The sequence below is a fragment of the Charadrius vociferus genome, unplaced genomic scaffold (assembly GCF_000708025.1).
Source record: "Charadrius vociferus isolate BGI_N301 unplaced genomic scaffold, ASM70802v2 scaffold484, whole genome shotgun sequence".
In the NCBI taxonomy this organism is placed as follows: Eukaryota; Metazoa; Chordata; class Aves; order Charadriiformes; family Charadriidae; genus Charadrius; species Charadrius vociferus.
The window spans coordinates 347,322-369,857 of record NW_009648074.1 but is presented as its reverse complement, the minus strand read 5'-3'; the positions used below and the strand labels follow the sequence as shown (position 1 = coordinate 369,857).

The following is a 22,536-nucleotide window of genomic DNA, read 5'->3' as shown; positions in this document are numbered from 1 at the left end:
CACCCCAACTCTGATTCAGTCCCACACAGAAAGTTATCAGGAATGATTTCTGTTAACTCAGCGGGAGTCAAGTGAATTTGCCCCGCTGCTCTCGTGGCTGGAGATCTCCAGCACACGACCTTCGGCAGGGACGGCGCTGCTGGGCCGCAGCATCCCATCCCATCCCTCCTCCAGCCCTGCTCTGCTCGAAAAAGGGACCGTAAAAATACTGATGTATCACACCGGGTTTACTGCCACTCAGTGATTTTGAGATCCAATCTGCCTCGTTTACAAGCATGAGTTTTTTATTTTTTTTTTTCCCCCTGCCTGGCGGTACCAATTTACCCTGGAATCAGAAAGTTAAGTTTGTCGTGTCCTCGGCAATGATGGTGGTGTAAAACTTCAGCTGCATCCCTGCGTAAGCGTTTGTGGCTGACGCGTGGGGCAGAAAGTAGGGCTGCCACCGCCCCGGCTGCGCTGGCTCTGCCCAGCTAAAAGGAGGGGAAAAGAGCGAAAAGACTTAAGTTCCTATAGAGAGTCAACTGAGCGAGAAGGGGCTATGGTTACTAATATCTTTTTGCAGTATATTCCACTCACAATTTCAAGCACAGGACAGTGGCTGTGCAGCGCTGTGCCTCTCTGCTCCCCTGCATCATCCCGTGGGGATGGATCCATCCCTGGGAAACAGATGTTTGGGTGTGATGAATCCTGCCCATAGGTTTCAAACGAACTTTATCTCAGTTTATGTCTATCCATGCCTATATACGTACACCCATAGGTACCTCTCTCCCTGCTTTGCTCTTCTCCACTGGTTGCACGGTTTGGGTCCACATTTTACTGCAGAGGCCTGAGTTTAGAATCATAGAATGGTTTGGGTTGGAAGGGACCTTAAAGCTCATCCAGTGCCACCCCCTGCCCTGGGCAGGGCCACCCCCCACCAGCCCAGGTTGCTCCAAGCCCCGTCCAACCTGGCCTTGAACACCTCCAGGGATGGGGCAGCCACAGCTTCTCTCAATCTCCCCTCTTTCAGTGTCAAACCATTCCCCCTCCTCCCATCGCTCCCCTCCCTGATCCAGAGTCCCTCCCCAGCTCTCCTGGAGCTCCTTCAGGCACTGGAAGGGGCTCTGAGGTCTCCCCTTTTTGGCCTTCTCTTCTCCAGGCTGAACCCCCCCAACTCTCCCAGCCTGTCCTCCCAGCAGAGGGGCTCCAGCCCTCCCAGCATCTCCGGGGCCTCCTCTGGCCCCGCTCCAACAGCTCCGTCTCCTTCTGCTGGTGGGACCCCCCGAGCTGGAGGCAGCACTGCAGGGGGGTCTCCCCATAGCAGAGCGCAGCAGAGGGGCACAATCCCCCCTCGCCCTGCTGGCCACGCTGCTGGGGATGCAGCCCCGGGTGCCGGGGGCTTTCTGGGCTGCCAGCGCTCATTGCCAGACCTTGCACTTGGCCTTGTTGAACCTCATGAGGTTGGCATGGGCCCAGCTCTCCATCCTGTCCAGGTCCCTCTGGATGGCATCCCTCCCCTCCAGCTTCAGGTGGGATAAAACCTTCCTTAGCTGCTCTTTTCTTATTTTTCCTGCCGTGAGGGGACCATTAGTTTTGCAGCTGTCATTGGGTATAATTTAGTTACGGCTGGGGATAGACCTGCCAACATCTTACTGTAGGTAACGCTGCTCGTTTGTCGTATCTCCAGATGATGAAACGCTGCATTACCATAATGTGTCCGTGTGGTGGGGAGCAGAGAGGCAAAGTACGACAGGATCAGACATGCTGGGTCCCGGCAGCGAGCGCATGGAGATGGCGCTGGTCCACCGCTTGCCCCATGAGAGCAGCAGTTACCTCCTGTGAGCCGGTGCTTGGTGGTTGTCTTCCTCCACGAGGTAGCGGTTGCATAGATGGTGTGTCGAAAGTGATAGCGTTTTAGCTAATTAGAGGCCTGATTCAGCTCCCTCCCATCTCTGGAAACTCCCACTGTCTGCGTTTGGTGCAGGAGGGTATAAATATGGCTACGATGTCTGCGCTCCTCACCTTACCGTAATCTCCGAGCACCTCGCAGGTGTGAATGCAGGTGTCCTCACATGCTCTTGTAGAGTCAGGCACTGCCGATAGCCCTATTTTACCGATCCACAGGCCGTGTTTTCCCCACAGGATGTGAGGAACATGACGACTGCCTGTCCTGCCTCCTCCATGCACCTAAAGGGAGTCCTTGAGACGCCTCACCACCATGCTGCTGGCACGTGCACGAGTGGTGGGCCATGGTTGCACATGCACGAGCGATGGGGAATTGCTTCGCGTGCACGAGCAATGGAGAGCAGCTTTGCTCACTGGGATTTTCTGCACCGGAGAGCAGTGGGGTGTTGCTGGGAGGTCTGTGTGCAGCCAACATGTGAAAGAAGAAAGATACCATGCATGCGGCCTCTCCAAAGTTCACTCTTCCAAATGATGCAGCCATCGCAAGAAGCTCGAAAAGAGTGCTTTGTGCTAACTTTTGAGCGTCTCTAACTAAAGTGCCTGGAAGTGCATTATGGAAATATCCTTTTCAATTGACTGTAGAGAAAATTTAAGAGCATAAATGGTGGTGCTCTGAATTATAGCTTGGTTATACGCCAGCAAAAACCTGAAGTGCAAATCCCTTGGTGTGCAAAGGGCGTAAAACCATCACCTCACCGTATGGCCGTGGCCGTTCGTGCTGGCCGTGGTGGCCAGGCGGGTCCTGAGCTCCAGCCCAAACCTTGTGCTGGGTGGAGACCGGCTTTGCTTTTTCTTGTGCCCTAAATATTTCACTTCAGGCAGAAGTAACACTCAGGGCTGCAAGCAGTAAAAGCCTCCCGGGGTTTTAAGCTTCGTTGGCTACAGAGAAACGCTGTTTTCAGTACGACGTTTAGTGCTTATCTCCTCTGCCAAAGGATGAGGGAGCGGTTGCTGCTTTTCCTTCGGAAAAGGCATGAGATGAAGTTGTCCCGTTGGGAGTATTTGGAGCTGTTTGTCCTTTTCATGAGGCTGACGCCTCCCTCCCACGCTGGTTCTGCAGAAAGACTGGGCTTTCTAGGCAGGGAATGGCATAAAAAGCTCCAGACGTGAGAACAATCTTATAGTGAGGAGCAAACACTTCTGGCGTTGGCTGGAGAGGAACCATCCTGCAGGTTCTCAGTGTCTCGGGAGGGTTGTGGAAGGGCTGAAGGCCATGGCTGAGGAGTCTCCAGCCAATCTCACCCTGGATGACCAGGATGGCCCAGCTCACAAGCTCCCCCCTTTGGCTTTGGGGTGCTGCTTGATGGTTTTAACATACGTGAGGTCTGAAGATGGGCAATCAGCATTTTTCTGGAGAACTTAATATCATTAACTGGAAGGGTTTGGATTTGATACTGACGTTTCGAGTCCAAATGTTTTATCCACCTTCTTTGTTAAGGATCCATAGTGCTTGCATGAGCGTCTTGTTGGAGCCCCCAACATAGGAAGGACATGGAGTGGGCCCAGAGGAGGCCACAAAGATGATCAGAGGGGTGGAGCACCTCTCCTATGAGGACAGGCTGTGAGAGAGTTGGGGGTGTTCAGCCTGGAGAAGAGAAGGCTTTGGGGAGACCTTAGAGACCCTTCCAGTGCCTAAAGGGGCTCCAGGAGAGCTGGGGAGGGACTTTTTACTGGGGCATGGAGCGATAGGATGAGGGGGAATGGCTTCAAACTGGAAGAGGGCAGGTTTAGATTAAACATTAGGAAGAAATTGTTGGCTGTGCGGGTGGTGATCCCCTGGGGCAGGTTGCCCCGAGAAGCTGTGGCTGCCCCATCCCTGGAGGTGTTCAAGGCCAGGTTGGACGGGGCTTGGAGCAACCTGGGCTGGTGGGGGGTGTCCCTGCCCAGGGCAGGGGGTGGCACTGGGCGATCTTCAAGGTCCCTTCCAACCTAAACCATTCTATGATTCTGTGCTTCTATGATTCTGTCTTCCCATGGATGAGTGCTGGGGGGAACGGTGGCTCCTGTGACACGCTCACAAGATATTTTTGGAAGGGCCGTACAGCAACATTGGCGTTGTCAGTCCCAGAGCTGCCGCTGCTGCTGGGCTGGAGACAGAGCTGTGCTACTACTCAGGAGAGAGCTCGGCAAGGGTAATGGCGAACAATTCATTAAACGAATCAGTGGGGAGAGGTTAGGAAGACAGATTGTAATTATTATCCAAATGAATCCTGGCCTTCCAGCCGTATGCTGGCACCTGTTAAAAGGCTCCGGGGCTCCTACGGCAGCCGGGATGCGCAGAGCTCATCCACCGGTTACTGCTGGTGGAGAGACAGCCTCGGTGGTCAAGAAGGAGGAACGCAATACACCGTCTCCAGCCTTTCTCCTCTTTCCTCACCATCTGCTGCTTCCTGAGGGCATGGTCCAGGTTTTTGTCTTGTCTGACCTCGTCCAACCCGAGTCTGGTGATATCATGGTCCCAGCCTGATGTGTCTCAGGCCAGTGACCTCATTTCACCCATGTGCGATGCACATTTGTACACGCCGAGTGGCCACACGCTTGTGCTGGGACATTTTCGTAATTTGGATTTTCGTAAGATGAGAAACTTCTCGTTAAAAAAAAAAATAAAACACACCCTCCCCCCACAAAAAAACCCAAACCAGTAAAAAGTGGACGATGGTGTTCTGCCTTGGGTTACTGAAGGACTGGTGGATGGTGTTGTGCAAACAGAGTCCTGGGAAATTAAGAGGTGTTCATGGGTTAATTTGTGTTCATGTGGGTGATGAACCTTTGTGGGAACATCCAGATATTGTTTCCTGTGACTAATGAAGTATGGTCTGGTGGGACAGAGCTCCTGTCGCAGTGTTCTGCACCAGTTTGTTACGTGTGGAAGTAATTAGGGCTTCATAGGCATCAGAGAGAGGGTAGCAGTTTTCTTAGTTTATGGACCAACATAATTCTCAAATATTTGGAGCTTCACCATTATAGTTTATTCATTTGCTGCCAGAATATTAGTGCTATATTTCTTTTTAAATATCCACTCAACCAGTGCTAAATTGCAGTGATGGCTGTGGAGGTGATTTATGCCAGCGATAAGGACCCTCCATAAGTACTCGCCATTCAAACAAGCGCTTGCACCAATATGCCATTACAGGGAGTGGCTGATTGCACAAATAAGAAGAAAATGGCAGTATCTCTTAGGGAATTAAATGTGCCTGTCCTGCCTCTGTGACAGCGCTCCTGGAGTTTAACTGTTCTTGAAGGGTGGAACGTAGGGGTGTGAATTGTGATCTATTGGGTGACGTTTAATGTCATCCTATAAAATAAACAAATTACAAAGAGAGCTGGTCCTGTCCAGTGGCAAAAACTGGTTTTGAAGGTGGAGATGGATGTATCAGGAGCGTTACGTGTTACGTAGCAGCTTGTCTGCAATGGCAGACTATTGCGTGTGGGATGCTGGCCGCTGCTAGTTTGTAAAAGAAATAACATTAATGCCAGCGCAAGACTATCCTAGCCTCAGGCGGTACCTAGGACTTCGATAACTTCTTGTTTAAGAGCAGCAGACTTGTGTAAAACCGGAGCTGACATCCCGGCGGTTCCCATACAGTCGTGCGACAGCGGTGCCCAGGGGGGCGCGGGCAGATGTGGAACTGATTTCAGCGAAGCGTCTCCGTGCCTTGCCTTGCCGAGCTGCTCGACGAGCCCCACTGGGATATCGCAGTTTCGGAGGCCGAGAGGAAAACCCCGTTCTCGTAAACATGGCTCTGACAACTTTTATGGCTCCGCTTTCCAGAGCGCCGTCCCCGTTACTCTTCTCCGTTGCGAGATCCAACCTGACACCATGAAGGATGGATAATATTTTGCTAGTCTGACATGCTTCGGTGCCAGGTTTCTGATGATATGAAACAAACAGGAATTTAAAGAGAAATCCATGGCTACCCTTGGAGAGGGAGAAGATACCAAAGGATGTCATCTATATGCGTTTTCCCTCCTGGTTTGTGTTAAGGTTTGACAGAGCCGTGCCTTGCCTTGTGGTCTCTTGAGGGTGACTGACCAGGTCACCTTTTGAGTACATGGGTCTGCGAGTTTTTCGTTTTCTCCCAGTGTTTTTGTAGGGCTGAGATGCGTAATCCTCTCCCAGGAAGAGGATGCCCCGGTTAGGTCCCCTGGTATGAGCGACAGGGGATTTGTTTCTCTTTCAGTAGTTTTACTTTTGATTAAGGTCTCTTCTAATGCTTGGGGAAACTGCACTTTTAGAAGACTCCAGTGTCTGAATTTGTGAACGTATTTCCTTTCCAGCCAGCTATGGTGTGCGGGTTTCAAGGTCTCAGTGTTTTCGAGCTCGCCGGGTGCGGGGATGAGGAGGAGCGAGACCCGGGCACTCCACCCAAGCTGCCAACAGGGTTAGTTCATACCATCAACGGCACATTCAGTATAAATCAGACAGTTCGCTGAGGAGTTCTCTCTCCCCCGTGACGGCTGCCATCCTGAGCACTCCTCGCCCCGGTGCCGCAGCCCTGAGCCCGTCCCTTCCTCCCGAAGCCGCAGCGCTCGCAGGGTCCCACATGGGCTGTCACTGCTGGGGGTGCACAGCTTCTACGGACAGAATGGGCTGAGGGTGATCCTGGTGTATTTTATATTGGTATTGGGTTCAATATTGGTTCATTAGTATTATTAATGTTAATTATTTAATCTATTCTATTAAATCTGTTTATGTTTCAACCCTCAGGTTTCCTTGTTTTTTCCGATTCCCCTTCCTGGGCGGGGAGGGGTCATTGTGTGAGAGAATAATCATCTAAACGACAATAAATCGTTGTGGGTTCTTCAAACTATAACATCAGGCTTGCATCCCCCTCTGTGTGGGATAAGGACTTGATTCCTTCTTTCCTCTGCACTTCAGTTTGGAAGGGAGATGAAGTCCTTTCTGCCTGTTAGCTGTGAATTCCCTCCTTACCAAGCTGTCATTGCAGTCTTGTTCTCCTTTGGAAAGAGGTCCCTTTGGGATTTGACGCTTCAGAAACCTGTTTATTGTAGCCATCCGTTGCGATTTGCTCTTCGCGGCCATCATTTCATTTGAAAGAATGTACTGCTATCTCCTGCCAAGGTGTGAACAAATGGACCATCGCGATGGAGCCAAACGGAGCGTGCTGTTCCTCGCACCTCGAGTGAAATAATGCCATGGCTCGACGCCACCATCAGCTTGGCGAGTGTCACGGGAGACCTGGTAGCTATGGGAATGTATTGCTCTGCCAAAAGCTCAGCAATAAGGTCTTCTTTCCTGCTAAACAGGATCTTTTTCCCATCATCTCATGTGAGTTCCTGCCCAAACCCATCTCTGTTCTCCCCAGGCCCTTTCAGCTTCATGGTCCCCTTCTTCTGGACCTGTCTGGAAAGTCCCTCTGTTTTCCTTTTTGCTGTGCTGTCCGTGATGCTGTTGGACGTGGCTTGATAGGATATGTATCTCTGAACCTTTGTGTACCGCAACTGGGGAGAAGATGATTGTGAAGGATGCTAATTTGCTCTCTTTTCAATGGTTAGTACCTTAATTGACAACTAATGTCTTGCCTTGTCAGCGAGCTCTACCCTGCATCTTTGTCTGGATTTAGAAAAGCAATTTACAGACTTCAAATTACTTGCTTTTACCATCATTTTGCTCCGTATTGAAAGGATAATTTATCAGCAGATACGCTTGTCCTGTGCACACTGGTTATAAACTGTGAAATACCTTTTTCTCTATTACTCCGGTCAGGCTTGCTTGCATTTTGAATATCGGTCTTTTTTGCCCTGTTGGTTTGACACACAGCAGGATATACATTGGTGTCTCGGAGCTTTTGATGGCGGTGTCTTCTGTTTTGTCCATAGAATTTGTTTGAGATACCCGTGCTCTGCTTTTTAATTTCACAGGGTGCACATTTTTCCCTGAAGAAGGGCTCATTGTGTCACTCGAATACGATTTCACAGATTTCGAACATGTTTACCTTTGTACTTCAATGGGGATTTTCAGAGGAGCTGTCAAAAGTAACCAGTGATCCATCAAAGAAAAAAAATGGTATTTTTATAGACTATTCTCAAGGTACCTGTTTGTATTTTTGTTTCTGGCTTGTGCTGGACCTTCTTTTTATTACAAGTTAAAACATTACGAACAGCAAGTAGTGCTGTTTTCCCCCACGACAAGTAAACTGAGGTTAAATCATTCTGCTTTGTCTCGTGTTTACTGTCTCCGCTGTAGCGCTGCAGTTAGTATCTACTGATATTGCCCTTTCCAAACAGCTCTATCGTTTTATCTTGATGATCTGATAATGCTCTGAATCCTTCCCTGTTATCAGGGAGCCCAAAAGAGCCTGAAACCGAGAGAATCCCCTGAAAAAAAAAAGTTGTGTCTTCCCAAATAATCCTTGGTAGCGAAGGTGAGAAGGTGAGCTGCGCTGAGCAGGGTGACTTTCTTCTCTTCCTTTCCTTCTTCCTTTCCTGTTTTGTTTGTTGGTTGGGTTTTTGTTGGTTTTTTTTGTCTGTCTTGTTTGTTTGTTTGATGTATTTGTGACTCCGTTCTGCCTGGGAGCAGAGCTAAGTCTAGCAGAAGATTGCCTGAAGGCATCCATGGTCTCTGCTGGAGCATTACACTGCTCACAGCTCGGGGCTGCCTTCCCCATAGCGTCCCTGCAAGCAAGCTTGTCCTGCCGGGAAAGGCTCGTTTCTTTATCCTCAGCTTCTTCTCTTTGATTTTCAATTCTCTGTGCTTTCAAGCCTGGGTCCTCATAGCCCTGGTGGTGCTCTCCCAGTGAGGGCTGCTGGAGGTGGGCAGTGGGAGCAGTGTGCAGCCAGCTCAGACTCCAAGTGGAGGCATCTCCGTGGGGTTTAGTTGGATCAGGAGTGTGCTTTGGGAGTGAATGTCCCAACTGTCCCCACTTACTGTGCTTTGATTTGCATTGAGGTGCCACTGTGGAGCACTTGGGCTCAACTCCTTGCGGATGAAACTTAATGGGAAGATGTGCTTCAGCCCAAATGGGCACCCAGGGCATGGAACTGGGCTTGGGTTGGTCCAAAGGAATACAAGACCTGACTCGTATTTAGTCCTCCTCCCCAGCTCTTTTGCTCTATAGGTCTTCTCCTGGCCCATGCTGTTTGCTGATAAATCCTTTGTTGGTCTCCTCTTCATAGAATGCTTTGGGTTGGAAGGGACCTTAAAGCTCATCCAGTGCCACCCCCTGCCCTGGGCAGGGACACCCCCCACCAGCCCAGGTTGCTCCAAGCCCCGTCCAACCTGGCCTTGAACACCTCCAGGGATGGGGCAGCCACAGCTTCTCGGGGCAACCTGCCCCAGGGGCTCACCACCCGCACAGGAAACAATTTCTTCCTCAGATCTCATCTCAATCTCCCCTCTCAGTTTAAAACCATCACCCCTCATCCCATCGCTCCCCTCCCTGATCCAGAGTCCCTCCCCAGCTCTCCTGGAGCCCCTTTAGGCACTGGAAGGGGCTCTGAGGTCTCCCCTTCTTCGCCTTCTCTTCTCCAGGCTGAACCCCCCCAACTCTCCCAGCCTGTCCTCCCAGCAGAGGGGCTCCAGCCCTCCCAGCATCTCCGGGGCCTCCTCTGGCCCCGCTCCAACAGCTCCGTGTCCTTCTGCTGTTGGGGGCTCTTGAGCACCAGTTCTTTGCTCAGTGACTAAGCCTGTTGGTGACCCTACCCCAAAGTTTTCATGCTGTTTGTGGTACTTCAGCAAAGGTGCCTGATTCCTCATGAGGACAAGCGTTCACATTCTCCCTCATATCACAGTCACGGCTCTGGTGTGGTATTTGGCGGTACAAAGCCGTAAGTAACTGCCTGCTTTGCAGAGGTGAAAGGGTGGATACTCACCAGGAGCATCACTGAAGTTCTGTGCTTGCTAGTGACCCTAAAGAGCCGCAGAAAATCATCAGGATTCCTTGGAAATGTTTCCTTGCAGGATCCTAGGAGTGATGTAGATGATGCCAGGAGCACCTGGATTTAAACTGTGTCTCAAATTGTTCCCTGGGCTTGTCACTGCTCAGGAGAAGATGGGGGGCTGGGAAGCAGTTGCATTTCTTCCATGCGTGTGTCAACACATCTCAGGTTGTGTATGGCAGGACAGGTTTCCCATCTTCTCCTACTGTGCAAGAGAAACGTCTGCCAAGGTCATGGCAGCTGAGCTCTTGGCCATGGCCAGCAGCCTTTCGTGGACTTTGACAGTCGCTTGCTGAGGGCGGAGCAGAGGGGATGGAAGAACGTCCATCCAACGCTTGTCGAGTCATCATTTGATTTCTTGTCCCGGGATTGGGGTCCCAGACACGCAGGCGAAGTCAGCCTCAGGCCTCTGTCACTTTAGATCTTGTTTGTTGGATAAACGTGCCCTAACTGGAGGTTTTACACTTAAATTTTTACAGCTGCAAAGGGCCGTATAAAAAGCCCCATAAAATTGCCTGGATTTATTTGGCTAAAGACTGCACTGGGTACCTCAGCATCTAAATCCTTATTCAGCATTTACGGTGTGCTGTTGCTCTTGATCTAAGCTTGCTTGATTGCCCGTGATTTTCACTAATGCAAGTTTTCTTCTTGCTGTATTTTAAACTATCCTAATTAGAAATTTTTTGACTTCTGCCTTCAAAGCCTATCTGGGAAAACCCATCTATGGGGCACAGGCTGCTAACACAGGATTACCGTTGTTCAGCTTATCTTTCCAGCTTGAATGGTTTAATAGGTCAGTCAAGTATTAAAATGGGATTTTCACTTGGATATAAAATCTGTTTTAAAGGGCTTTTTTTTTTGTTGTTGCAAATTCTTCATATTCTCTGCGTCCTTTTTTGCTCCAATTGGAGGTTTTAAACCTAAATATGATTTCATATTTCCCTTTTTTTCACCTGCTTCCCTGATGCTGTGATTATGAGGCACATGTCAATATTTGAGGGCAATAAATTGCTGATGACTCCAGCTTCTGTTTAGTTTTATGAATCATCTTGGGGTCATATGATCTCAGCAACTGCGTTAGCGACTTGTCATTTCCAACGGGACTGCAGCCAGCGTGCCGCTTGGGGTTGGGCTCCCTTTGCTCTGAATATTCATTACCGGCGTTTGCTGTTTTGCTTACTGATTCCAAAATCCAGACTTTCCAGAGCTGTGAAAGAGCAGAGTGACTCCAAGATGACTTGCGTTCCCCGTTTCACACTGGTGCTTGTCAGGAATCACCATGTGCCGTGGTTGGGGGATTTCTAAATGGCTCTGAGCTCTTTTACTATGGGGAGAAGTTTTGCACATCAGCGTGTCCCGCGGTCTGTCAGTGCAAGGCATGGGAGGGACTTGTTGTGTTTTAATCTTTGGTTTTCCATATGTTCTCCCAGTTTGGGGGAAGGCTGAGTGCAGGACTGGTCAGTGCCCGAGACTGTCAATGCCACTGTGATCAAAGATGTCACACCTCTGCTGCCCCACCAAGAGCCACCTCACTTGGAAACCCGTGTCCCCTCCATTTGGAAACCCATGTCCACCTCACTTGGAAACCCATGTCCACCTCACTTGGAAACCCACGTCCCCTTCACTTGGAAACCCATGTCCACCTCACATTTCAGAGCTGCTGATGGCCTGGCAGCCACCGCCTGGGCTTTGCCCAGAGTTCCTTTCAAGAGACAGGCCAAAATGGGACTAAATAAGACCAAAAGCGATGGAAGAAATCTTTCCTCCTGTGCTGAAGTGTTTTTAACTCTTCCTTTTTGCCAAGTAGTGGTACACTGAGGAATTAATGGGATATTGCATTTTTTGTGTGTGTTGGGAGAGCACAGGCATCATTTGCTTGCTCCTGTTGGGTGGGAAGCAGTGGGCACGAGCTGTGCCTCCAGGCTTTGGTGTTCAGCAGATGGATGAGCACGGAGTAAGCTGGGGCTTCAGTGCCGGCGTTTCCATCCTTTGGGGATGAGCCCACATGTAGGTCTGTAGCTGTGAGCACGCAGCGGCGGTGGACTGGTGGGCCTCACACGAAACCGAGGAATTGCGTTATATTTTAGTACAAGCTCAAACACAGTGTGTACATGTGTTTCTCAGAGACTTAACGTGATATGACTCTGGTGAGCTGCTGAAGACATTTGTTCGCTGCTCTAAAATGGCTTTGCCTTCCTCTCTCCTATCTTTTATTTTCTGTAAGGAGAACACAATAGTCTAAGTGATTAAACCAGATTAGAGTTATCTGAAGACATTTCCCTTCGAGCTACGGCGCGTGGCCATTTCTCATCCCTCTGCCCATGTTCGGGTGGGAAGAGGCATTGATTATATGGGAAATATTATATTATTTCTCTCTTCTCTCCTCACAGGTGTTTACAAAATATGGGAAATGCTACATGTTTAACTCAGGAGAAGAAGGACGGCCTCTTCTTACCACAGTTAAGGGTGGGACAGGCAATGGACTGGAAATCATGCTAGACATACAGCAGGATGAATATTTGCCAATATGGGGAGAAACAGGTAAGACTTTCTTTTTCCTCCTGCAAACACCCAGGTACTGGTGATTTTTTGGGAAAGACCATCCCATCACATCCTCCCCAACTGGTGTCTAAACCTAACAGCTCTTGAAAGCAAGAGGAGCCCAATCTGTATGGAAATGAGGTGCTTTTCTTCTTGGTGTCTGCGGCTGCCGGTTGGGACCAGCATGTCCATAGTTCAGGTCGTCAGTGAGTGCCGGCTGTCTCAGCACCGATGGTTGGGACACCAAACAGGAGTGTCATCGCCTGTCCTGGGGTGGGTGCTTGTGGGTGACAAGAGGTGTGATGTCTCCTTCAGATGCTCCAGCACGTCCCTTTTCCCTAGAAAGGTATTCTTGGGAGGCCACATTCAAGGTGGACCTCCAGCTGCTTGTCTGTCTTTTCCTCCTCCTTGAAATTTGGGGACCTTCGTTGCCCAATTATGTTGTCTGTGTATGGGTTACCACTGCCCGGGTGGACCAAGGGCTCGGCTCATTGCATTTGGAGCATTTGGGATGGACGGTGGCTGTCCCCTAACGAACCCAGCTGGAACGAGCATCTTCTGGAGAGCCAGTGTGCCGCACTGCAGCCCTCTAGTCCTGGCACAGAGAAGGGGTGACCAGAAGGTCTGGGGCTGTGTGCTGTCTCACAAGTCTCTTGGGTTGGGACGGGAATGCTTGGAGTGGATGTGGAAATGCTGCCTCCTGCACGGGAAGCTCAGCAGCTCCCATCATCCCAACCAAGCTGCCATGGTGGAAGTTGGTGGCAACACTGGTGCCAGTTTCTTCAATGAACCTTGCCGCAAAAACGGCGGGTCGGAGGCTGGACAATGCAAGAGGGGTGGCACGGGCAGGGGACAGCATGGGGAGTGACACGTGCCACCAAAGCCGCCCATTTAGAGCAAGCCTTACCAGTTCTTCAGCAGCGGCGGCTGCAGTTTTCATGAACCCATGTTGACATTTTAAAGAAAACATCCAAAAAAAATTTTGGAAAATTTGCCAGCCACTCTGTTTCTCCGGCAGTTGCAAGGCAGAGCGGTGTGGGGGGAGATTTTCAGGATGAGGTTGTATTTATTTTTGGGTATCGGGAAAGGGAGAGGAGCCAATATCGCTTAAGGTTTTGTGTCGCCATCACTCCGTCATCCTGTGCAAATGAGCCCCTTCGAGCACCTTGCAAACTTCTGCTCCGTAGCAAAGAGGGAGAGTTGGTTGCATTCATTCAAAACTTGAAATGTATTTGTGTGGCGTTTGATTCTTACGCTTTAAACAGATTCCCACGGTCCCGTCAATCATTTAAAATTGCAGAGGCTTTTATAGCGAGAGCTTCACCTTCCAGTTTTTATCTCATACTCAAAGTCAGCCTGATCTGGCCCGGGTGAGGGGGCGGAGACGGTGATTTGAAATAATCATTTCTGACTTGTGGCTTTTGTTTGAAGTCTTGTCCTTTTAAAGGCAAAACAGGTTCACAATACAGAGTGGGAGGATGAAGTGCATCTTCTACTTCTGATGCTTTATTGCTTACAGACAGCCTTGGGGGAGCCCGTGGGGGCAGGAGACCACCGCATTGATGGCTTGGAGATAGAACAGGCTTGGGCAACCCCACAGTCAGCTCTGTATGTTCAGCTTCATTGGGTTTTGGACCCCTCTGTGGTTCCCCATGGAGACCCAGACCTTGTGTCACACCACTTTCACTTAGGCTTGCTTTTTGGAGCGTCCTTTTGGAGAATCTTTAGGAGGAACCCATCCAGAAATGCGCTGCCTTTAGAGCTGTGATGTTGGGAAAGGTGGATCAGTCTTGGCTGGGTAAACCAGACTCTCGTTACACAGGAGGCGAAAAAAAATACAAAAAGAAAGAAGCAAATGGAGAAATAAATTGGGTGGCAAAGATGAGGGAGGAGGATCAACCAGGTCTTGTTCTTGCCATCTGGCAGAGAAGCTGGGCAGGAGAACCTGTGCTACTGGGGAGGAGGTTTCTAGTCTGGTACCTCCACGTCAATCAGCATCACCGTCATCCAGAGGTTAGGTGGGATGGCAGCTTCTGCTCTCGTCACTCCCCGCAGATGCAAAGGTGCTTGAAACCTGGCCATGGCTGCGGATTTGAAACCTGAGGGCGAAAAAAACCCAAGCCCAAGTGCATTTATTCTTTTTCCAAAATCTTATAGCTTTTAGGCTCTTTTGAGTCCAGACTTGACTTTTGACCACATGTGGAAGGGAGCAATGTACACCTTTGATTCTCAGGATGCCCCTGCTGGTGTCCTGCCCCCCGTGACCTCGCCACTGCTAATCTCATGCGTATTTAACTTAAATTTGTACTCAGCTAAAGATCAGAGGCAGAGGGAGGGATTCTCACGTCCCTAGAAAGGGGCCGATATGGGGCTGGATTGCACTGGGGTAGCTATTAAGGTCTATCTGACTGAAATGCTATAGGAGTCAAGACAAAACTATATAAATAGGGCTCTTGATTTAGTTAAATGGTGTAGGAGAGGCTCCTGGACTCGTTGCAAGCAAATTTGATCATGTTCTTACAGGTCCAGGTAGAACTGGTACTTGACTTTGAAGCTCATAAAACATTAATCTTCGCCTTTCAACAAGAGACTTTTTTATCCTCCGCGTCCGTACAGCGCCTTGTACAAGCTGTCTTCAATCTTCATTGAGCTCTCTGGACACTACCAGAATAAAAATATTAACTATAGTAGTTAATAGTTGCTGTTCCCATGGAAACACTTAACTCAGCTCTTAGTAGGTAAGTGAAGGAGTTGATGATTTCCAAATATTTGCATAATAATGTAAATGTGTTTGGAATTAAATCTCCTCAGCTGCCACCACTGGGACTGCACAAACTTGGCTCCAGTGAACAGCTTTGTCAAGGGCACACAGCTCTCAGTAGTGAACTTCAGTCGTGGCCATGGAGAGGGCGGGGGCGGACATGGGGGGAGATCTTCGCGGTGCAGTGCCAAAGCCACGTGTAGGCACGGGGAAGTCCAGCTGTGAGGATACCTCCGGGATGGAAAGAGTTGAGTTTTTTCTTCCTCGTGAGTTCATATCTCTGTTATAACCTGAGCTGTTCCATTCTCGCCTTATCTTTAACTCTTCAGACACTTCTATGGATGCATTTTGCTGCTTCATTTTCCCAGTAGCCATCCTGTACCCAGCACCTGCTCTTTTAGTTGCCTCTTAGGCAATGATTTTCTTGTGTGGTTGAGTTACTTGACCTTTTTTTTTCCAGTTTCCAACTTCCACAGCGCACCTCAAACGTGGCTGCTCAAACCATTTCTTTCCCAGCTGGTTGTACCATGTTAACGCAGGTTTTCCCAGAGCTATCTGAAGCTGCCTCCACGGAGCTGCTGTCTCAGACATGGTGTTTGCACCCCATTAGGGCTTCACAGATGCTCAAGGTGGACTGACCTCCAGCCCCACAGAGAGCTCTTCACATGGAAAAATAATGCATTTCTCTGGCCCATCGTGGTGGCCTTGGCTCATGCTTCCTGCAAGGGTCTGTCTCGTAAGAAACAACCACCCAAAGAACCCTTCAGTCCCCAGTTCGCTGCCTCTTTATCCCAACCATGGCCGGGAGACCCCATGGGACCTTTCCTTCTACACGCCGGGTCCCTCAGACCCTCGTTGGTTGGCCCAGAGCAGTTGTGGTTCTGTTGGATGCAGGTATGATTTTGATCAATGCCAAGTCCAAACAGTGGCGTCTTATTCTGTACTGAGTCCCGTAGCTGCTTTGCTTTTTTGCTCCAGATTTGGAGACGCCATAAAAGCGTGGTCTCCTTCGCAGCCCCGCATGAAAATAGTTGGCGCGTGAACTCCAAAAAATCCTCATTTTGCTGCTGGCTGCATGCCTCAGGATCTCGGCTTTCTTTTTTAAACTGTTCTTTGCAATTCAAATAAGAAGCGAAGAAGGAAAATATTGGTTCATAGCTTTGGGATCGGGCTGCTCCAGGAGCTGCCGCCACCGTGTCACACCGGCGTATGCTTTGTAATACAAAAAGTGATTTAATTGTTACTGACTCGACAAACTAAGTGAAGTGTATTGTCATTCTAACAAGACCTTTACTGAGTATCCATTAATATCTTGGGAAGCTTTAATATCTTGTCTAACAAGTTGCTCGTAATAGAAAAATATACCTTTTGCTTGACTGTCTGCATATGCAAGCCCATTATTTGAGCATGTTGAATTTATGTGCAGTCTAATTTTGGTGTAGCGAGTGTACACAGACTGCTTCAGTCTTGATTTTCAAGTGCAAAGAAAAGGGTATTTTGACTGTGTCTGGATGTCGCGGCATCAGGCTGCCTTCCCATCTTTGGGTGTGCAAAAATATTGTGTCAGGACTGTCAAAATCATGAGGCGTGTGGAAAAAAAAAAAAGATGATAAAAAGAAAAAGAACTGTAAATCTCTGTCTTTTGAATTTTGCATTTCTAGGATTTATATTTTCTAGCATTTTATTTTAACCATGAGCGCACTAGGCATGAAACGACTGGGAAAATAATTTGTGGCTGAAGTCTTCACATCATCTTTGTGCTTTAAAGAAAACCTTAAATATTCCAGGTGGGAATCATGATGCAAATAAACAAAAAAAAAAACCCCACCCCTAGCAATCCTGCATGGAGGTAAAATGCAAGATGGAAAAAAAATGATACCAAGGAAAAAAACTCTTTCCAGTAACCGAGGGGGAAACAGCAAACCGCAGAGTCGGAGCAGCGTGGGTGGAAGCTGCAGCCAGTCGTACATATGGCAGGGAATCTCCCAAATTCTGCCGTTACGCAGCTTTGTCTCACAAGATTAGGGGCTGCGGAGGGTGTTTGTTTTATTGCACTTGATAGGGAAAGCGGCAGAACTGCAATCAAGTATAGGAAAAGAATTTCTTAATTTATAGCGGTGACTATTTGATTGGAAAGGGAATCCACTTCTGGTTAATCTTTCTGGAGTGGCCCAAAGTATTATATATTGACCTCATATAGCGGCACAGTAAATTGGAAATCACTCAGGCTACAGGGCTGTAAATAAGAAATACAATCGGAGGGTTCTGCCTTTGTGTTTCAGGAACTGTTGGATAAAGATGAACATTTCATACCAATTAATCAAGTAACACGCTGAATCAAAAAAAAAAGGGGGATGAGAAACGCGCTGTAAAATTGCGCTAAGAAGCAGCATGAAATCTATAAAGCTTGAGGCTTCAATGCACTTAGGAGACTATCACATAGTATTACAGGCTTCTATTATTTAACTCGATAAAAAACACGGGCTACAAACAAGACTTTTGATCTAGGTCACACAGAGAGGGATCTCAAGCCTGTTTCCTTCACGCCCAACCCATTTGGATTACAGTTTATTCTTTGCTCCCCAGCAGGGCTTTTCCATGCTGGTCCGAGGTGGTGGGTACCAACCCCTCCACCGAACGGCGGATGCAAGAGAAAACCATCTGTTGGTGGCCAGAGGAAGCCCCTCTCCAGGGGGTTGTGGTTTGGGAAAAGAAAAACCCGATGGGATGTGGTGGGAGCTCGGGGACCAACCTCTGCCGTGCCCGTGGCGCTGGATGCTCTTCCTCGCTCCGGGCGTCGCGGCTGGGGGAGCTGAGGCATGTCTGTAGCATTAATCGGAATGAGCCAGAGGTGCAGGTGGTTTCGGTGGCATTGAATTTCCATGCCGCTGCTTTTCTTCCTCATTAAAGCCGCCTTAATTCCGCTGATCTCTTTCCATTTCCAAATTGAATTTAGATGAATTGAATTAGCGCGGCTTTAATTTTGAACCGGGGTCTTCACGCGAGCCCTGGTGCTGTAGAAGTTAGCTGGGGTTTATTTGCGGCTGCTGGCTGTTCTGGGAAGGGCCGTTTGGGTCCTCCTTGTGTCTGTGGAAGGGGGAAAAGTGGCGGGGGGGCCATCCGTGCTGCGAGGAGCAGCATTTCCCAGCCAGCCCTCACCTTCCTCCGGCTGCGTCTCCCCAGGGACTGTCTCGCGGTGGGGTGCTGCAGAGCAGAGACGTGCCCTGGGACATTGTGCTGGCACCGGCACGAGCCTCGCTGCCTCGCTCTGTGCACGGCTTATCTTGGGTTAGATGGGATTTTAGAGAAGGTGTCTCTCTGGTGGCTTTTTTTCTGGTGATGATTGGGGCTGTGGGTTTTGGCATCTGTTGTGGAGCATCTCCAGGACCCGCCCGAGGTTTGGGATGCTCCAGGCATCAGTGCAAAGCGATTTGCAGCACAAATCATCCACGTTCACTCCTCGCAACCAGCACCGTGGTGATGCTTTTGGCTCAAGCGAGGGCTGTTCCTCCTCATTGCTCACAAAAGTCCCCGAGACTTTTGGGATCCCGCAGCGGAGCGGCTGCAGCGAGGACTCAGAGGGGACGAGGGTGACCCCGGGCAGCTGCGGGTGACTGGAAGCCAACGCTGCCAACCGTGCGAATCCGTCTCGTAAAAGTTTACTGATGCAGGCACAAATTGAGACCGTTTCCATAGTGCCTTTGATTATTTTTTTATTCCCCACCCCCCCAGCATTTCGTGCCAGGCAAAACAGATTTAAACAGCATCTCTGTGCCGCTGACACGGGTCTGCGGAGCGGTGTTCCTGCCGCACTACGGCGTCTCGTTGCAAGGGATTTTACAGCAAGGAGGGACCGTCGATTTGGCTCGGGGATCAGATGTTCCCCCCAGCTTTCCCCAAAACCTCCCCAGCCCCGGCGCTGCCTCTCCAGCTGTGCAACCTCTGCGCACGCCGCATTGATAACCCCAAGCCCTGGAGCGTTTGGTTTGCCAGCTGTGGAGAGGCACAAAGCACTCGCTGTCGTACTTCTGCATATTAATATGATTAGTGGCGGTTCTTTATAAATTCAAACCTCTTTTTGCTTGCAGGAGATCTGAATTCAAGCTGACCTCCCCCAGGGTCACGGCTGCAAATCCTCCGGGCTCCTGGCATAGCCCGGGGGAGGCTGTTTTCGGTTTCATCATCTGCAGGCTCGCAGCCACCGGTGTTAACTGCAGAGTTTGGGAAAAAGGAAAAAAAAAAAAAAAAGCAGTGGTTTGTGCATCTTCCTCCTTCACAGCGTGTGGAGTTCGAAGTGGGATAATGGCAATTAATATAAAAGTCATCTGTGAATGTAAAATAAGGGGGATGTGCCCTGGGAATGGAAGAAGTGATGGGGGTCGGGCTAGATGATCTCCAGAGGTCCCTTCCAACCCTGACCATTCTGGGATTCTGTGTGATTCTGTGATAGGGAGCAGCAGGTACGCACCGTGGCAGGATGGCGGGCTACGGCGATGGGGATACCCCATACACGTCTGCGTGCACAACCCTGAGCACGTTTTCAAACAGCAATACACTTCATAGAATGGTTTAGGTTGGAAAGGACCTTGAAGATCATCCAGTCCCACCCCCTGCCCTGGGCAGGGACACCTCCCACCAGCCCAGGTTGCTCCAAGCCCCGTCCAACCTGGCCTTGAACACCTCCAGGGATGGGGCCTCAACAACCTCTCTGGGCAACCTGGGCCAGTGCCTTACAATCCTCAAAGTAAAAAAATTCTTCCTAATGTTTAATCTAAACCTGCCCTCTTCCAGTTTGAAGCCATTCCCCCTCATCCTATCACTCCATGCCCCAGTAAAGGCTGAACAGCCCCAACTCTCTCAGCCTCTCCTCATAGGAGAGGTGCTCCAGCCCTCGGATCATCCTTGTGGCTCTCCTCTGTACCAGGTTGCCCAAGGCCACGTTCAGCCTAAGATGTTCACCTCACATATTTTTTTGCATGGATAGAGGACCTCTTTCTCACAGCAGTAAAACAATCAGAAAAAGCGTGTTGCCAGCTTGCCAACTGATTAATGCAAAATAGGAGGTTTCAATTCCGTTTCATCAGCTTATGTTTGGAAAATAAGTGCAATCGTACAATGGGACATATCAGCAATACCTACCCCAGCAAAAGTTGTTTTAAAGCAGCCTCTCCTGGCATCCTTGTCACTCAAGAAGCATCTGGATCCAAACACTACTTTTTGTCAACCCATGATTTTCTTGATAACATAAGGGAAACTTTATGGAGCTCTGTAATTGCGGATAGAAAGGTAACTAGGACTATGGTGAAACAAGCCTTGCGGCTTAATTCAGGAATTTTCTGAAGGCTCTTAGGTGTTGCTGCAATGCGGGGCAGCCCAAGACACCCCTGAGCTTTCGTCATCGCGGTCTCTTTCATCCACAATAAGGTGGTACGACTTTTCATGTAGAAAGCTGATTTTCATGGAAAACCTTGATTTTTTTTTTTAATTTTTTTTTTAAAATCTTGAACTTCCTATAAGTCCGTGCGTTAGTGCTGACTCCAGGGCTGCTCAGAGCTTCGGCAATTTCTTTTCCATTAGGGGAGGTTGGGAGCAGTTGCCTCCTGCGCGCAGCCGCGGCTGCCTGAGGGCAGCTTGTTTCGCAGCCGAAACTCGTGTTTGCCTCGGAAGGGTTGCTCCTCAATTTCATTTATCAATTAAAATAAAAAAAAAAAAAAAAAGGAAAGGAAAATTTTAAAAAGGAAAAAGGAGAAAGGTGGGGCAAGGTGTGTGTAAGAGTAACTTCTCTTCTCCAGCGCTTTTCAGCCCACAGCATTTGCATTTTTCAACAGCTGATTCACAAAGCGCGTGAGTGCCTGTAACAGCGCAGGTGGATGAAATGCTGCTCCCTCTGGAAGGAGGAGAGACCAAAAAGGCTTTTAATAATCACGGTAAGAATCCCTGGTGGTTTAAGATGGAGCAAATGATACTGAATTCAGCTGGAAATGGCAGCGGGGACTTGTGGAGCCGGAGGGGAACGGCTGTGCTTGGCGTTTAACCGAAGCGCCAATGGTTAATGGCCTCTGTTTTTACAAAAGAAGCATCCCGGGATCCTGAATGAACAACTTTCCCTCCTGATGAGTTTCCACTGATCTTCTATTAAGGAATGGCCAGCAGGGCGAGGGGGGATTGTGCCCCTCTGCTGCGCTCTGCTCTGGGGAGACCCCCCTGCAGTGCTGCCTCCAGCTCGGGGGGTCCCACCAGCAGAAGGAGACGGAGCTGTTGGAGCGGGGCCAGAGGAGGCCCCGGAGATGCTGGGAGGGCTGGAGCCCCTCTGCTGGGAGGACAGGCTGGGAGAGTTGGGGGGGTTCAGCCTGGAGAAGAGAAGGCGCAAAAGGGGAGAGCTCAGAGCCCCTTCCAGTGCCTAAAGGGGCTCCAGGAGAGCTGGGGAGGGACTCTGGATCATGGAGGGGAGCCGTGGGAGGAGGGGGAATGGTTTTAAACTGGAAGAGGGGAGATTGAGATGGGATATGAGGAAGAAATTCTCTCCTGTGAGGGCGGTGATCCCCTGGGGCAGGTTGCCCCGAGAAGCTGTGGCTGCCCCATCCCTGGAGGTGTTCAAGGCCAGGTTGGACGGGGCTTGGAGCAACCTGGGCTGGTGGGAGGTGTCCCTGCCCAGGGCAGGGGGTGGCACTGGATAATCTTCAAGGTCCTTTCCAACCCAAACCATTCTGTGATTCTATGAATGCCAGATAAGACACACCGGCATCTTCACTGCAGTTTAAGTCGTGGTCTTTAGGGGACCTGGCCGTGCTGCCCTGCTCTCAGTTGCCCGTGGGGGCTTCACTACCTGTCTGCCCCCAGCCATCTGCGGGGCAGTGCACAGATTTGGTGATGTTGAGCTGTGGCAGCAGTGGTGCCCATCGCTCCCTGGCTCCTCTCCCGCCCAACACCTTGTCTCCCAGCAAGCCAGAGCAGAGAAACAAATCTTGGCTGGCGCTGAGTTTCAACTTGTGCAGGAGCATAGAGCCCCAGAAAGGCACAAAATCAAAATCTGAGTAAGCCAAGAGAGCCACGAATGGACTCAGAAGCCATAAACCTGATTTTCCCTGCCACCAAGGGCAAGCCTCGTGTATCAGCTGCTTATGACACTGCAAAGTTGACTGGTGGTAATCGGTGTGTTCTGAGCGCTGCGCAGACACCTCTGTGCCGGAAACGTTTTCGATTACAATCTGCAGTGAGAGCCCATAAAAGCCATGGAGAAGTGTGAGTTGGGATAGTAATTTGTTGCGTGACATCAAACTCAGAGAGTCAAATTAGCCTCACTGCTTACATCCCTCTCTCGCAAAATGAAGTAGAGCTTCCCCTGCAGAAATCTCCTCTTGCTAAATACGAGCTGTTAAGTGCCGCCACTT

General features: G+C 49.8%; 1 protein-coding gene across 1 annotated transcript in view; it reads left to right on the top strand.

The window, feature by feature from the left end:
* Positions 1–22,536, top strand: part of ASIC2 (acid-sensing (proton-gated) ion channel 2) — a 541,834-nt gene that overhangs the window by 476,951 nt on the left and 42,347 nt on the right. Inside the window, exon 2 of the mRNA XM_009883822.1 lies at positions 12,234–12,384. Coding sequence (XP_009882124.1) covers positions 12,234–12,384 — 151 coding nt within the window. The remainder of the gene's footprint in view (positions 1–12,233; positions 12,385–22,536) is intronic.